The following is a 17,984-nucleotide window of genomic DNA, read 5'->3' on the forward strand; positions in this document are numbered from 1 at the left end:
TGTGTCCTTCCTGACGTCCTTAAAAACAGTAAGTTTCCTGCTTGGAATGATTTTCCATTTTTGTTTGACTGCCAGACAAATGTTTTTATCTCACACCTCTCTGCACACATGCGATTGGAATGAATTCGGAGCCAGAGTAGTGCAAAACTTCAAGTTAATTTGCTGATTCATGCTCAAAATATAACATTCAATTGAAATGAAGTTGTGTTCGATCATAAACTGACATTTGTAGACAGACAGACACACAGACAAAGTGAAGTGATCCTTATTACCCCGCTTTTTGCTTCATGTGCACGAGGTAAAAAGGCAGGGAAGGTAGCCGCCCCCTCCCAAACCCCCATCCTACATCCCACAAACACACAACAACCATGCACACAAAAAACTGGTGACATAGAGGATTGCAGGCAGGATCGAAAGGTTCTAAGTGTTGGAAAGTTTAATTCATGTACATTGGTTCTCATTGGACTCTCGAACATGATCCAACCAAAGAGAACACCGCCTTATTCTACCTCACCCACCCTTAAGAGATCCACGTTGGCTTTCTTCACCAATCAATGGCTGCCCCACGCCTAGCGACAGATTTGTGTCTCAATCAGCGGCACCGACACTAAACTAATCAGCACAGCGGTGCTCCGTGGTCCAATGTCACATCGCTTTTCTCGTCATCAATCAGGGGCAACCATGTTGGATGGCCAAGGCTTCTTCCTCTTCCCCAAGTGCGAGGGGAGGGGAGAAATAGGCAGGTTGCCACGGCATGGACCGTGAAACACATGAAGCATCTATCTCACTCTTGTGAATGTATTGTGTAGATTGATAGTCCAGACTTAACTGGGCAATTCCATAAAATGTTCAAATGACTGTATTTTCATTTAATCTTTAAAATGCACATCAAATATTCACCAAGAGGCCCTGCCCTAAGGATGCCCTTACCTGCGAATGTAACCGCCACTCATAGCCATCTGCTCGCGTTCGTCCGTCACACGGGCCGGCTGGCTGGACACCACTCCATCATCCTTCTTCCCCCACACCTTCTTATAAGCATCGCCTGCTTCAAAGTTTCTGAGTCTGTGTGCCAAATAAATAATTAGTAGCTATGTGTTTCATGCGTTTGTATATTTTCCGGTTTATGGAGGTATAATCTGCCACTTATTTTATCTGTGCATTTTTTTTTTGATTTACCATACTCTTTACTTCTGGGACTTGGTGCTGCCACAGTAGTTGTTTTGGCAAGAGTTGTACTTGGTGGTTTGCCATTGCCTTTCCAGCATTGTTTTACCATATCCTTTTAAATATAGAGCGACAGGTAAGGAAGCAGCACGCACCACTTTTAAATGGTGCGACTCGGCCCGGGGTTTGAACCACTGACCTCTCAGACTCCGAGCAGACACTCCAACCATTACACCATCGAGTCTGGTGTCTACGCATTACAGAACCAAATATTCCTTGATGCCCAAAAATTCAAAGTCGCCGACATAATTATCATGCTTCATGTTGTTTGCGTGGGTATCATGATTTCTCACAATTCCATTGGATCGTTGGAAATCAAGTGATTGTTTTCATGGCAACATATGCACTTAGCATCTTGAGGGGTAAAACAATGAAAGCGAATGAGCGAGGTGCAATGACACACAGGTCTTCTGATGATACAGTATGTCTGTATATTTTGTGGAGATAGATGCAGAATGTGCCACCATATATGTCAAAAAGTTGATGATCATAGCACTTGGCTGAGATTTTTTTTGCCATCCATCTGTTATCCAGGTGTATATATACCATTGTTTATGGAAATGCCATGCCCATACAATTAGGCCTGGTTAAAGTGTACAAACGATTAAGTACGTGATCCGATTTGTCTGCAGTTTTCATCACCAATTATATCGTCAAGTCAAGGCTTTCAGAAAAAGTACCTTTTTCTCACTTACCTGTCTTATAAACTTACAAGAGCTTTCTTTGTTCATTCATAACATGCACAAAATCTATATGAGGGGTGTTCATTTATATTATTGGCCGAAATATTAAGTCTGAATCCTCAGTTCCCAATTTTAATCTGTCGGGCGGAGTCCTTACATTCCAATCTGCATCCACATCCTAGTTCGACTCAAACAAAATTCTCTGCTATTTTGTCCAAGTCCGGGACTTGAGTTTTACATCACTCGACTTACAATCATTTGGGTCCGACACCGCAGCCTGATGTTTGAAAAACAACGTTTAAAATCAATAACTAATCTTCACTCTTATAGTAATACAAGAGTGAAGATTATTTATTTGTTTAAAAGTTTTGAAAAACTTTCTTGAAACAACAAAATGCAAGACCAATTGTTTCCTCTCGTTACTTTCTCCTTGCATTTCATCATCAGGGAAGTCAACTGCCTTTCCATGAATTATGCTTTTATCCGATTTTGTGTCATTCTTATTCAATTTGAAATCCCATAAAATTGGTTTTGGACTTTAAATCAAAGTATTGGAAATATTTGTATTATTGAAAAAACAGATGCACGTGTACCATAAAGTTCATTGTGTGGCAAACGTGTTAGTCAGCCAAATTAATGAACCAGAAGTGAATGACCATGGAAGTTGACATTATGAAAAAGAAAAAAATTCTTCCCACTGCACAGAACAAGGAAAAGCAACTATTGGAAAAGGAGAATGGAAAATTAAGGCCAGTGTCTGTCTGCATTGGCGGGCAGGTAGAACGATGAATGGAATCGACAGAACATTGATCGAGGTAAGCTAACTGCTGTGGGAAATGAAGAGAAACCAGGGTGTTTGCAAAAACATCACAGGTCACATGGTCTGGCAGCCACATTTTTCATTAGCCATACATTAGTTACATTTAGTTCATTAGTTACATTAGTTAATTACATTAGTTATTACAATGTAATATAGCGATTACAATATTATTTCGTTATTATATTTATTTATTATTTATGATTATTGCCTGCAAGATCGAAGATTTTTCAAGTATATTGGTCGGTTGCGTTTCTTATTACTTGGCAAAAAAAGAAAAAAAAGATGTTGATCACTCGGGTTTGTGTGTGTTTGTCTGTGTGTTTGTGTGTATTTGTCTGTCCGCTCACTTATACTTGCCTACAGGTCACAATTTTAAACCAATCTTAACGAAACTTCACCAAATGGTAGAGTTTGTGGTCTGAAAAAATCCTATATATTTTTAAGGTCAAAAGTTCAAAATAGGCCGAAGGTCAACCACTTTTCTCCATTTACTAAAATCCTTAATTTTCATCCGATTCACTTGAAATTTGTATTGATTTTCATATCAGCTAACTGAATTCAACCACCAAATATTTTTAAGATCAACATAGGCCAAAAGGTCAACCACTTTTTTTTCATAATTCTAAAATCCTCAATTTTCATCCGATTGACTTGAAATTTGAATAGGATTTTCATATCAGTTAACTGAATTCAAACACCAACTATTTTTGAGATCAGCATAGGCCAAAAGGTTAACATAGGCCAACTTTCTAAAATTGTCAATTTTCATCCGATTAACTTAAACTTTGAAGACGATTTGCATATCAGGTCACTGAATTCAACTGCAAATTATTTTTGAGATCAAAAGGATGCTCTACTGAGTGCCATTCTACTTTGTTCTGTTTTGCCAAGTGTTGCTCTGTGAGTGATTTCTCATTCTGTTTTTTTGTTTGTTTCGTCACTCGCCTAAACGTCACAATTCGAAACCAATCGTCACGAAACTTCACCAAGTTATACAATTCGTCACAATTGAGAAGCCTATTGATTTTGAGGTCAAAGGTCATCTGTAGGTCGAATTTCTAAAATCGCCTTTTTTCATCCGATTGACTTGAAATGTGAACATCATTTGTATATTGAGACACTAAATTGGAAAGCCAACTATTTTTGAGGTCAAAAGGTCAAAGGTCAAACTTCCAAAATCATCCATTTTCATCTGAGAAACCATCAATTTTTATCCGATTGACTTGAAAATAGAAAAGCATTTGCATATTCCCTCACTGAATTTGGAAACCATCTATTTTTGAGGTCAAATGGTCAAAGGTCATCAAGGTCAAACTTCCAAAATCATCAATTTTCATTTGAAAACCCATCAATTTTCATCCGATTGACCTGAAAATAGAACAGCATTTGCATATTGAGTCACTAAATAAGGAAACCAACTATTTTTGAGGTAAAAAGGTCAAATGCAAAGTCAAGGTCTATTTGCGGCTATTTGCGGTCCCGCTATTCGTGGGTTCCGCGTATTCAAGTTTGATAAAATGCGACGTGTTTCTTTACTCATGGAAAAGTGTCCCACAAATTTGAGGGCTTTTTTCCAATTCCCGGCCGTGTTCTGTGAAATCGCGTTTTTTTCCTATTCGCGGCCGTGTTCGGCGAAATTGTGTTTTTTTGGGGGTTTTTTTCCTATTCGCAGCCGTGTTCACGGGTATTCAGGGACGCAATTTTTTTTTTTTCACGAGCTTGACACATTTATAAAACCCATCTTTCACCAGCCATGCACAAAGCAGCTCGACGTACGCAAAAAAAACATCTTCTACGAGCCGCGAACATGACCTGCTTCTACTTTCGCTGCCGTGTACTTCGCGTTTTCATCGACCTGACCTTCGCAGATTATCGTCAACATTCTCGGGATTTGCCTCACCATTCGTGGATTTGGCCTCTCTATTCACGGTTCGGTCCTCTCTATTCGCGGTTTCGCAATTTGCAGCATTTTCCAAGAACGTATCCCCCGCGAATAGCGGAGTCCCATGGTATTACAATGTAATAGTAACTAATGTAAGTTATTAGTTACATTAGTTATTTCATTCATTAGTTACGTTAGTTACATTTCATGAGTTACATTAGCCATATTTTTGGCAGAATCACCAGATGTGACCTTTCTTTAAGGTATATATACCCTTACATTTTGCCCCAGTGAATGTTTTGCTGTGTTTGTTATTGGAAAGGGAGTGTGGGGAAGGAAGGGGCAGGTTGAAGTCATTGAAACAAAGTTGGCTTTAATACACTGAGGCCAATTATAAATTTGGTACAAAGATTTGGCAAGATGACAAATGCAAAATGCGGGAAATCTTGACACACGACTGCCTTACACTACCTGACGTACAACTTACTTGTCACAAGGGCAGCTACATAGACCACAACATTTTCCGAGGTCTGAAAGATTCTTTTCTGCCTCTTTCATATCCTTGTTTATTTGATCCAGTCCCTCCTCAATGCGCTCCAGTTGCTCTGTAAACAGTGTCGACATTTACATTATGAGATCCAGCATATTTTTCATTGTTTTCATAGTCCATAGAATCACAGATTATGGTAGACATCAAAATCATGAACATTATGAACACCATTAGTTATTTTTCTTCTATTATCCCTCTTTACAAATTCGAAATAAGCTACTGTGCAAACATAATCATGTTCTGCTTAAATATACACCTATTATAAACTTTTGATACCATGTGCTAATAGGATTTTTCGATGAAATGCTTACCAATATGCTATATTTTTGTTCTTTTATACTTCCATTTGACTGTGTTTGGATCTGCAGCACTGAATCCTCTGGTGAGGTAGTTGCTTTGAAATAATAATTTGTCTTCTCTTCCTGTCTGAAGGTAATTTCAAAAAGTCCGCAACAAATGGGTGTCCACTCTCAGGGGAGTCAGAAAACAACATCTGTCCAACCTCAATAATGAACTTTAAAACTTGTCTCCCTCCTTTAAAACCTGGTGACACCTTGTTAAGTCTGTCTCTAGTGTATACTCTTCCATCCCAACCCTCTCTTCAAATTGCACCACAGCTGACTATGCTCGTGAGAAGGCCGAATGCCTCAACTGTGTGTTTGCTTCCAAATCGTGTGTCCCCAACACATCATTCAGTAATTGGGTAGTAAGGGTGTCTGGGGCAATTCCGCACATCACATTTGGAGCCATGGCCAGGAGAAATCACATATGAGGCCCAAATATATAGGCTAAACAATCCATATGCAGCCTGGTGTTGGCTTACTGGTTAGGGTGCTGGCTTGGGATCCTAGGATCCTGGGTTCGAACCCCGTTCGATCGCTGAATTGATGCCAGGGGGGTTGACTCAGCCTGTCATCCTTCCGAGGTCGGCAAATTGAGTACCAGCTTACTGGCAATTCCCTGTGTGTTGCAAGAGGCGACCAACAAGGTTGGCGGCAGGAAGGGCATACGGCCAATAAACATTGCTTCAAAAAGGGGACCACGGTGCCCGGAAAAGGCCAACGCCTGCTCTGCGGGGAAAAATGGCCTCTAAAGGTGGTTCAATCCATATGCAGCTCACATGTGATGTAATCTGATGGCTGGACAATCGACAGGCAATGGGATACAACATTCATACATAAAGACTAATTTAAGCACCTTTATTTGTTTAACATAATTGTGGCCTAGCTAGTGGCTATGCTAGATGCCGAGAAAGTTGAGACAGCTCAGATCCGTTTGTCTTTGGAGGATGCAATAAGCATAGATTGCCTCAAGGATTTCGTGTTTCTCCAAATTTATTTCTGTTTTTTTGTTAAACACCAGCCTTCTTCGTTCATATGCAGCACAAGGCCTGCTTGCACACACACACACACACACACACACACACACACACACATATACGTATACGTATACACACACATACATGCACACATACCCACACACACACACATACCCACACACGCTTCCTTTGTGACACCTTTCAATTTCTAACTTAATTAATATGTATAATGATCACTAGAAGTGTCATGTGTATATTAAAATGGTGTAAAAGACATGGAAAAAACGACCTTAATGGAAAAATTAAGAAAAGAGCAGACTTTTTGAACAAAACGTTCACCTACCTCCTTGCTCGTCCAACATAACCAATGTCCTAATTCCAGCATCTTTGCTCTAAGCCAAAGGTAAGCATATCGGGATAGAACAGAAAAGAAGAGTTCATAAAAGTAATTATTAATTGAGTGAGGAATTCATTCGGAAGTGAATCAATACAGACAATAAATATCCACATCTACACATTGGTTTGGCATCATCGGTGTATCTATATCTACACTAGCTTATCCCATTGCTCATAAGTCAGTCTTTCTGCTCGAATCCATCTATCCGCATCCCTTTATCCATCTACAGCAAGTTAATCAAATTTCCACGAAACGATTCCACTGACCCCTTCATCTTGCTTTTATTTCACGTTCCTTGCTCTAATTACATTCCTAATATTCACCCCGTATTGAAAATGATCTTTTAGTTTGAATATCAGTGTGACCATCATACAAAGTGACTAGATCCTGTTTGTAAACCCCAAATCCGGTCTCTGTGTGGTGTCTCACCTCTTCGACGAGCATTAACATGCGGCGTGTGCTTTCCAGAGACTGTGGAGAGATTTTCAAACAATTAATCTTTACAAGCCAAGTATATAAGCCGGGTTTACATAATCAGTCTATACAAGCCAAGTTTATAAGCCAGGTTTGCAAGCCAAGTTTATAAGCCAAGTTTAAAAGCCAAGTTTATTCGCCAAGTTTACATAATCAGTCTACACAAGCCAAGTTTACAAGCTGGATTTACACAAATCACTCAATACGAACCATGTTTATAAGTCTAGTTTATAAGCCAAGTTTACAAGCCACGTTTATAAGCCACATTTAAAAGCCAAGTTTATAAGCCAAGTTTACATGATCAGTCTATACAAGCAAAGTTTACAAGCCGGATTTACATAAATCAGTCTATACGAACCAAGTGTATAAGTCTAGTTTATAAGCCAAGTTTACAAGCCAAATGTATGAGCCAAGTTTACAAGCTGAGTTTACAAGTCAAGTTTATAAGACAAGTTGATAAGCCATGTTTATGAGCCAAGTTTTCAAGCTGAGTTTACATAATCAGTCTATAAGGCAAGTCTAGTTTATAAGCTTAAAGTTTTATAAGTTTACATAAAGCCAAATTTATAAGTCATGCTTATAAGCCAAGTTTATAAGCCATATTTACAAACAGAGTTTACATAATCAGTCTAAAGTTTACAGTTTACAAGTTACTTAGTTTACAAGTTAAGTTTATAAGGCAAGTTTATAAGCCATATTTACGAGCCATATTTACAAGCTGAGTTCACATAATCAGTCTATGTGAGCCAAATTTATAAGTCAAGCTTATAAGCCTAGTTTATAAGCCAAATTTACAAACCAAGTTTACATAATCATTCTATACAAGCCAAGTTTACAAGCCAAGATTACAAGCCAAATTTACAAGCCACGTTTATAAGGCAAGTTTATAAGGCAAGTTTATAAGGCAAGTTTATAAGCCAAAATTACAAGCCAAGTTTACAAGCCAAGTTTATAAGCCATATTTACGAGCCATATTTACAAGCTGAGTTCACATAATCAGTCTATGTGAGCCAAATTTATAAGTCAAGCTTATAAGCCTAGTTTATAAGCCAAATTTACAAACCAAGTTTACATAATCATTCTATACAAGCCAAGTTTACAAGCCAAGATTACAAGCCAAGTTTACAAGCCACGTTTATAAGGCAAGTTTATAAGGCAAGTTTATAAGCTAAAATTACAAGCCAAGTTTACAAGCCAAGTTTATAAGCCAAGTTTATAAGCCAAGTTTATAAGGCAAGTTTATAAGGCAAGTTTATAAGGCAAGTTTACAAGCCAAGTTTATAAGCCAAGTTTATAAGCCAAGTTTATAAGCCAAGTTTATAAGGCAAGTTTATAAGGCAAGTTTATAAGGCAATTTTACAAGCCAAGTTTACAAGCCAAGTTTATAAGGCATGTTTATGAGGCAGGTTTATAAGCCAAAATTACAAGCCACGTTTACAAGCCAAGTTTACAAACCAAGTTTATAAGGCAAGTTTATAAGGCAATTTTACAAGCCAAGTTTACAAGCCAAGTTTATAAGGCATGTTTATGAGGCAAGTTTATAAGGCAATTTTACAAGCCACGTTTAAAAGCCAAGTTTACAAACCAAGTTTATAAGGCAAGTTTACAAGCCAAGATTACAAGCCAAGTTTAAAAGCCAAGTTTAAAAGCCAAGTTTACAGGCCAAGTTTATAAGCCAAGTTTACAAGCCAAGTTTAAAAGCCAAGTTTACATAATCAGTCTATACAAGCAAAGTTTACAAGCTGGATTTACATAAATCATTCTATACAAGCCAAGTTTACAAGCCGAGTTTACAAGCCAAGTTTACAAGCCAAGTTAAAAAGCCAAGTTTAAAAGCCAAGCTTATAAGCCAAGTTTATAAGCCAAATTTACAAACCAAGTTTACATAATCATTCTATGCAAGCCAAGTTTATAACCCAAGTTTACAAGCCAAGATTACAAGCCAAGTTTAAAAGCCAAGTTTATAAGGCAAGTTTACAAGAAAAGTTTACAAGCCAAGACCACAAGCCAAGTTTATAAGGCAAGTTTACAAGCCAAGATTACAAGCCAAGTTGAAAAGCCAAGTTTACAAGCCAAGTTTAAAAGCCAAGTTTACAAGCCAAGTTTACAAGCCAAGTTTATAAGCCAAGTTTATAAGGCAAGTTTACAAGCCAAGATTACAAGCCAAGTTGAAAAGCCAAGTTTACAAGCCAAGTTTAAAAGCCAAGTTTACAAGCCAAGTTTACAAGCCAAGTTTAAAAGCCAAGTTTACAAGCCAAGTTTAAAAGCCAAGTTTATAAGCGAAGTTTACAAGCCAAGTTTATAAGCCAAGTTTATAAGCCAAGTTTATAAGCCAAGTTTACAAGCCAAGTTTACATAATCAATCTATACGAGCCAAGTTTACATAATCAGTCTTTACAAGCCAAGTTGACATTCATTATCTTAATGGTATTATCCTAATGTGTTGATGTAATAGTGTGGTGGTTTTAAAGAGAGAAGGGTAAAGTATGTGTATATCGACCCTATACATAAACACTTTTCTAATTACAAGCTATCCTGAGCTATACGGACTGTATATGAATTCCTCTAGGCTCAACTATAAACTCCTTCACTGTTGTGGGAGCAGTAAAAATGTGCTACGCCGGTTATTGCGACATCGGTCCTGACCAAGAGGACATGTCTGCCGCATGCCATCTTGTCTATGGTCTGCACAAGTATATCTGGAGAAGCTGCTGGGGAAATTACAATCAAAAGTGGTCCAAACTGACAAAGCAGAACTTGCTGGTCCCCCTTCTTGAACAAGCTGGCCTATAAAGGTCGATAATGTAATGGTCTCCGACTTACAACGCCGCAGTACGACCTATAATATAGTGGGTAATAGCAAGCAGCAGGATCTGCTTTATCAGGCTGCACATACCTGGAAGAGTTTCTAATTCATTTAATCCTCTGGGACGTCCAGGTTCATGGCCACAAAACGTCCATATTACCTCATTCTTCCCAAAAGAATGTTCTTAACTCTATATTGTGTTTCTTGTAGTGCATTTCAATTCACAGCAATGGAAACAGTTTCCTCAGATATGTCATTCCACCATATAATATGTCTCATACTCTCCCCAAAGGAGAGAGCATTACATTTTGGTCCGTTTATTTGTCCATCTGTTTGTCTGTTTGTCCACACAGTTTGCGCCAATGAAGGCTTCAAATGCCACCTAGTAGTAGCCAGTAGTACACGTTCTCTTTTTAAAATGGAGTACCTCTATAAAATATGTACAATTAGAATGTGAGTATGTCTACAAAGTATGTACAATTATAATGTGAGTATGTCTATAAAGAATGTACAATTACAATGTGAGTACGTCTATAAAGTATGTACAATTATAATGTGAGTACGACAATAAAGTATGTACAATTAGAATGTGAGTACGACAATAAAGTATGTACAATTAGAATGTGAGTACGTCTATAAAGTATGTACAATTAGAATGTGAGTATGTCTATAAAGTATGTACAATTAGAATGTGAGTACGTCTATAAAGAATGTACAATTAGAATGTGAGTACATCTATAAAGTATGTACAATTAGAATGTGAGTACGTCTATAAAGTATGTACAATTAGAATGTGAGTACATCCATAAAGTATGTACAATTAGAATGTGAGTATGTCTATAAAGTATGTACAATTAGAATGTGAGTATGTCTATAGAGAATGTACAATTAGAATGTGAGTACATCTATAAAGTATGTACAATTAGAATGTGAGTACATCCATAAAGTATGTACAATTAGAATGTGAGTACGACAATAAAGTATGTACAATTAGAATGTGAGTACGTCTATAAAGTATGTACAATTAGAATGTGAGTATGTCTATAAAGTATGTACAATTAGAATGTGAGTACGTCTATAAAGAATGTACAATTAGAATGTGAGTACATCTATAAAGTATGTACAATTAGAATGTGAGTACATCTATAAAGTATGTACAATTAGAATGTGAGTACATCCATAAAGTATGTACAATTAGAATGTGAGTATGTCTATAAAGTATGTACAATTAGAATGTGAGTATGTCTATAGAGAATGTACAATTAGAATGTGAGTACGTCTATAAAGTATGTACAATTAGAATGTGAGTACATCCATAAAGTATGTACAATTAGAATGTGAGTACGTCTTTAATATACGGACTAAAAAACCCCACGAAACAATTCTGGTTGAGGGTATGCAATCTTTGATGGCTTGTTCTAGTTTATATTGTGAAGTTTTCATGATGGCATTGGTATCATAACTGATCCTCACTTCCATCTCGCCATAATTGGTTCCATCGGTTGTCTTGAAACACGTACCTCATCAGTCATCTGTTCGCCTTGTTGTTGCATTGTCTCAAGCTCAGTGCGCATGTCATCATCTGCCATGGCTGCTTGTGAGTGGATGTCACCAGGTACTGGAACTTGTCAAGACCTGAACTCTGCAGAACAGAGAAAAAAATGCTTTTTCAAAATGTAAGCAATCAATCTTTAAGTAAGGTGAAATTTGACAACCTGGCAAAGTGTGGCTCTTGGTTTGATCAAAAAAATATCACATAGACTCAAAATGTAGTGTCCACAATCAAAGCTGGACAATAACAAATGGGATTCATGTAAGGGGGCGTAGGATATGTAATATTACTTTAAGCAGTAATATAAACAAGTGGATTAAAAAAATTACGCTAAATTAAAAAGGCAATGTAGGGATGATAAACTACAGGCTAAAAAAGGTCCTAAACAAGATAGGGATTATGTTGGTTTAGACTTCAGAGAGTAGCTAACAGTATTACCATCACATAACAATACCAACATCACTGCCTCATTTACACTTAATCAGTTATTGCTTCAAGCTTCTAGAAACACTCCACTGGTTACAACAGTACTTGATTACTCTTGTAATGTGGCCACATACTGAGACTCTACAAATTAGCAGCCCGAGTACATTGTTATAATATCAGTACATGATCACCAACTTCTTACAAACTGCATGGACATCTCCAATAACAGCATTCTATAATTATCTCGATTTGTGATTGGTTACTCGAAGTTGATAAAAAAAAGAAAAGTAGGAAACAACTGAAGCTCCAAGAAGTCCCTGAAATTATATTGGAGCTTCTTATACTTATGCAGAAATGAAATATAGGAGCTTCTAGTACTTCTAGCTAGGCCTAGACCTAGACAATAGTCTGGAGGCAGTGATGTAGGGATTGTTATGTGATGGCAATACTGTTAGCTACTCTCTAAACCAACATCATCCCTATCTGGCTCAGGACCTTTTTTAGACTGTAGTTTGTCATCCCTATATTGCCTTTTTAATTTAGCATAAATTTTTTTATTCACTTGTTTCTGTAATTTTTTACAATGTGGAATAACACAATGGTATATGGTACTCGGAGGATACCCAACCTTGGAGCAAAAGTGTCAGGATATCTTAGTCAGCAGAGTCAAACACTGCACATGTGTTCCTATATTGTCTTACGTAACGCTGACTGTATCTTGCAGCTCTGTCTTATTGCTCGTTTCTCAAAGAGTAATGTCTTCATCCAGCCTCATGCCACACAATGACCTGCACTTAGAAACGGCCAAAATAGCTACTGTGGATTTACAGTCGCGAGAACAACATCAAAGTGATCATGCTGCAGCCTGATGTACATAGCCATCTGCGTGACATGTTCATGCAAATTTTTGTCAACATGCATAGGGGAGTACCTTACCCAATCCATACTCTCACTGTTGTACACATGCACTGGGGTATTCAGCAAATGTGCGAGAGTAAGAATTTCGTTTTCTGTACCCCAAGTACCTGCACTGTCCATACGAGAAGCTCTTATGTAGGCTTCAACACTGGACACACCAGTGGAAAGAATGAATTGGTCAATATCAGACATGTGTGTGACAATTGCAGAATGCACAGCTCCATGTTGTTGTTGCGAGCCAGTGATGATATGTGCAAATGAACGAAATAAACAGTTCCTGTCGCCTTTGATTTTTTGAAATCTGTGATGGCCTGGAAATGTAAGAATCTCATCTGGACCACCACAACTCATACCATTGGACCTGATGAAAACGAGACCGAGCATATTGCATGCTGAGTGCTGCCATTCCTCAGTGATGGAATAATACCTATGATCAGGCCATTCCTGTATATTGGCTGTCTGGGGTTTACTGTTATTAACAGGTTTCTTTTTCTTGTCTGACTTTCCATCATTGACATTCTGCTGTGATTGTCCAAGCACACTTTAGAATAGACGGCCTTCTATAGATAGTGTGCACGATGAGCAGCTAGTTCTTCATGTCTGTGAGTACTGTAGTACACATGACGAACAGCTTTTATTATGTTGTTGTGAGCAATGTAGTTTCTTTTAAAAGCAGGTTTGACCTCGTTTCTGTGAGCACTATTGTACTCACTACAAGCAACTTTGAGCTCGTCTCTGTGAGCACTATTGTACTCACTACAAGCAGCTTTGAGCTCGTCTCTGTGAGCACTATTGTATTTATTGAAAGCAGCTTTGCGCTTTACAGAGCCCACTGCATAGCTAGCTTTAGAGGCAGCGTTTTTGTCCCCACTTTCATCAAGGTACTTGTCACGTGCCCGTGATAAAATCATCTGCTTGTTATTTGCATAATATTTTCTATTATGAGCTCTTTTCTTTTGCTGAGCAGAAGGCATATTGGAGGTAGCTACTGTAGCGTTTCTTTCCCTTTGAGAGACTGGATAACATCCGTTCGCTCCTCAAATGTAACAGGTGTGATTTGAAGGTTTCCCTCCAACCAATGGGGTGGGGACAGAGAGGAGGGGCGGAGCCTCTCGGGAGGAATTTATGCACGGCCGAACGTGAAAGACACTCTCGTGGTTTTTCCTGTTTTGCTTACTTGAAGTGTCAATAAAACATATTGTTGCGGTTTTGAGAACCCACACGTGTAAATATGACATTATTAAAAGGTTAAAGGTTGCACCCCATAGTTAGGCCACAAGAACGCTTAGGCCACCATAGGACTTCAGTTATTTCATTAGTATGTGTAAAGGTAAGGCCGTGTTTCCAATAGTTGAATCTGCGTTGTGTCAATCAAATAAGAAGTAGGCCCATTCCGTTCATTTTGTCAGCCTCCCTCTCCAAGCGATGCCATTACGCGCCCCTACAGTCTGTACCTCATGGCCCCTCCCAAGTGTTACGCGCCTCGGCCAGCAGTAGCTGCCTTAGCGCTCGCTCAACGCCGCCATAAGCCACGAGGCAAACCTGGAAAAAGGGGGCGGAACGCCAAGAAGAAGGTGTGGCCACGTCATTCAGCCGTCAAAGGCGGGGCCGGTAAGCCTTAACCAGCCAACCAGGGCTGAAGTGACATCGCCGACAGGCGTGGCTTTGGGGCTCGCGGAGGGATCGCTTGGTGAGTTATAAAAGCGAACGCAAAGCCCTTTTACAGGACTGCGCATAGGACTGTCGTGATTGCAAGTTCACTTACTTACTGGAAGAACGCGCGTTGCATTGAAAGAACTGACTGATGGGAGAGAGCGCTGATGGTGACAGAACTTACCTGAGGCTGATGCAGTGGCGCTGATGAAAGGAGGACCTTAATCAAAGGAGTACATTGGAGAGGGGGCGTTTGGCGCCTTTGTATAGTGCACATATTACGTATGCAGCGTACCAGCTTGCCCCCGTTATATAATTGTCCGGTCGCGTTCCACTACACGTGGAGAGCTGCTGCCGTTTTCCATCTGCTGCACGGTACGAGTCGGGGACCGGACGAGGTGGACGCCATCGCCGGACCCTCTACCTGTTCCACCCTACCATCTACAATCCCCGTGTGAGTGTGTATGTTTGTCCGGGGTATTAAGAATAAGACTGTCTAAGGCTGCCCTGTGTAACTGCTTCTTCCTCTTCCTATCTTGTATATTCCTTTCGTTTCCTCTGCTTTCTTTGTACATAATTAATAAACCCATTTGTTCTTCCTATTCTCTTGGTTTCCTCTCCATCCGATCGCATCAGTCTTTTCTCCATTGGGTAAACGTAGCACGATTGAAACCGCTATAATCGGGTTTAGTCCCTGTTAACGGCCCGAATCGCGGCTCGCTTCGCTCGGCGTGTCCACTAACGCCGTCGTTCGGGCGGGAGTTATCTCCTTGCTTTACGGCCGGTGGTAGTACTTAGGTAATTGGACTAAGACTCGACCAACAACCCTATTTACCACCGACCGGAAGGAACGTTATAACTTCTAGGACTCGGGTCGGCCAGGTAAAAAGACAAGGGGATTAACCCCCCCTTGATAAAGGGAGAGCCGACGTCCGAGATCCACAACAATTGGTGTCGGAGAGTGGGATTTGGACCCGAACCAAATTTTTTATATTTTGGACAAAAATTTGGTCAAAATTACGAGCGGCCGAAATTTTTATTAACATTCAAATTAAATCGTGCCATGGATAACTAAGGCGATCGGATGCCAGTGGGGGTAGACGAAGAGGAGTTAGAATTAACCCAGGACCCCAGGGAAGAACAATTGGGAGAGATGGAGGAGGAAAGGAATGATGGTGCGGCAGTGGGGGTTGCAGGCACACAAAATGGCGGCGCCTCACACATGGCGACGAGGGCCACGCCCGCTGCGCAAATGGGAGGGATGGATATGCAGGCCCTCATTGCGCAGCTGCAGGCAGCCATACAAATGGAGTTGGGAAACCAAATTGAGGGAATGAGAAATGAATTAGGAAGGCAAATTGGGGGATTAGATAGAAAAATTGGGGGATTGAGGAAAGAGATGGGAGACATGAGGGCCGATAAGTGAGGGAATGGAAAATAGAATGGGGGAGCAATTGGGAAGTCAAATTGAGGGGTTAGAAAGTAAATTGGGGGGATTAGAGAACAAATTAGGGGGCCAGTTGGAGGACGTAAATGACCAAGCCCGGGAAATAAATGAGGGGTTGGCGAGGGAGAAAGCCAGGTATGAGATAAAACAGATGGGGAAGGACAGAGACCGCAGATCGGGCGGAAAGGTTGCGGGGGTACGCGACGAGGTAGCGCGACTAGAGGAGCGCGGGTTAAGCGAGGGTGAGCAAAGCACAGCCGGGTGGACCGGGAGACAAATCGCGACCCGGGGTATGGGGAGCCGGCGACCGCTGAAGTAGAAGAGAAAATTTTATTAGCGCCAGCGGTCGTCGAGAAAAAATAAAATAAAATCGAAGAAATAGTGGAAATTGGGTTTGAAGAGATGGCGGACTTAGAAGAGCAACAACGGGAGGAAAGGATGGAATGTGTGCAAAGTCCGTGTTCACATCATGATGTCGTACTTGCTAATCCCAATAAATATTTGCAGGTGCGTGTGGAGAAAAGGATCCCGAAGGTAACCCGGGCTGTATATGGCGTGAAAAGGTTTGCCGCGAAAGGATTTTTCGCGCGCTTGGGATCCCGGCGTAACCCGGGTGCTTGTGGAAGGTCCGTGGTGCGCTGTGTGAAAGAGAATGGCACGCGTGTGAGAAAAAAATGCGCGCCGAAGCGCGAGTGTATTACAGAGTGCGAAGAAGGATGCACGACAGGGTGTGAAAGTGAGAGCGAATGCATGACGGAGTGTATGTGTGAAACCGAGTGTGAGGAGTGCGACACAGAGAGTGAGATGGATGGAGAGAGTGTGCGAGGATGCACACCTGAGTTGGTTGTGGAGAGTGTGCGGGGAGGCACACCAGAGCATGTGATTGGGTGTGCGACAGGAGATTGCACACCTGTGGGTAGGTGCGCGCTGAGTGGGTGGATGCAAAAGTGCACACCCGTGGTGGGTACGGAGTACGTACCGGAGGAGAGTGCGCAAGAAGGTGCGCGAGAGGAGTGCGTAATGGAGTGTGTGAGTAGAATGAGTGCGCAAGAATGTGCGCGAGAGTGTGTAGTAACGGAGTGTATGGAATGTGTGAGTGTAGAACGGGCCGCGGGCAGATGTGAAAATGCGATTCGAGCATCGACGCTGACCGGGGCAGCGGTTAGGCTGACGGATAGCCGACGCGAGCTCTCGGGGCGTGGTGCGCGCTGTGTGCTGCAGGGGCCGGTGGGGATCGTTGCCGCGTCGCTCCTGCATGGAGCGCCGTGCACGATTCGGGCCGGGCTCCGCCCTGTATGGTCGGTGCCGTGTCGTAGCGGCGAGCGGCACGATTCCGGGGGAGAAAGGCCAGGTAGGACCTTCGCCCCCTGGCGGGCGCGGTGTTCCGACCGGGGGAGGTTGGGTCATCGGGCCGGAGACCGAAAGGTTCCACGCCGAGATGGACCTTGGAACCTCGGCCCGAGTATGCCTCCTACCCAGAATCGAAAATGCCGGACGGACCCAACCAACAGGAGACTGACCATCCGCATACATTGCTCGGTTTTTCGAAGCCGAGCTGTGAAAATGCATTCCACCCCGAGAGGCTCAGAGTAGAGGACAAATGGCGATAGTGATGTCGAGGGATGGTAGCTCTACCATCCCTCACATTCTGTTTGGGGCAGAGGAGCAATAGACTTATAGTGGGGCGGCTTAGCCCAAATATTCAAAAGAATTGTGCATTTTGTGATACAAGCACCAAATTTGGCACACTAGTAGACTATCATATTATGAAAAGATCTGGATATTGGGCCATCTCAGATTCAGAGATTTGATTTTTGCAAGATTTGCAGAT

General features: G+C 41.1%; 1 protein-coding gene across 1 annotated transcript in view; it reads right to left on the minus strand.

Annotated features, from left to right (window-relative positions):
* Positions 1–17,984, minus strand: part of LOC137426594 (synaptosomal-associated protein 25) — a 121,460-nt gene that overhangs the window by 23,041 nt on the left and 80,435 nt on the right. The window contains exons 2-6 of the mRNA XM_068115260.2: positions 11,678–11,799; positions 7,307–7,348; positions 6,824–6,872; positions 5,100–5,217; positions 931–1,065 (exon numbers count right to left, since the gene is read on the minus strand). Coding sequence (XP_067971361.1) covers positions 931–1,065; positions 5,100–5,217; positions 6,824–6,872; positions 7,307–7,348; positions 11,678–11,746 — 413 coding nt within the window. The 5' untranslated portion in view covers positions 11,747–11,799. The remainder of the gene's footprint in view (positions 1–930; positions 1,066–5,099; positions 5,218–6,823; positions 6,873–7,306; positions 7,349–11,677; positions 11,800–17,984) is intronic.

The sequence above is a fragment of the Myxine glutinosa genome, chromosome 5, assembly GCF_964187855.1.
Source record: "Myxine glutinosa chromosome 5, kmMyxGlut1.1, whole genome shotgun sequence".
NCBI lineage: Eukaryota > Metazoa > Chordata > Myxini > Myxiniformes > Myxinidae > Myxine > Myxine glutinosa.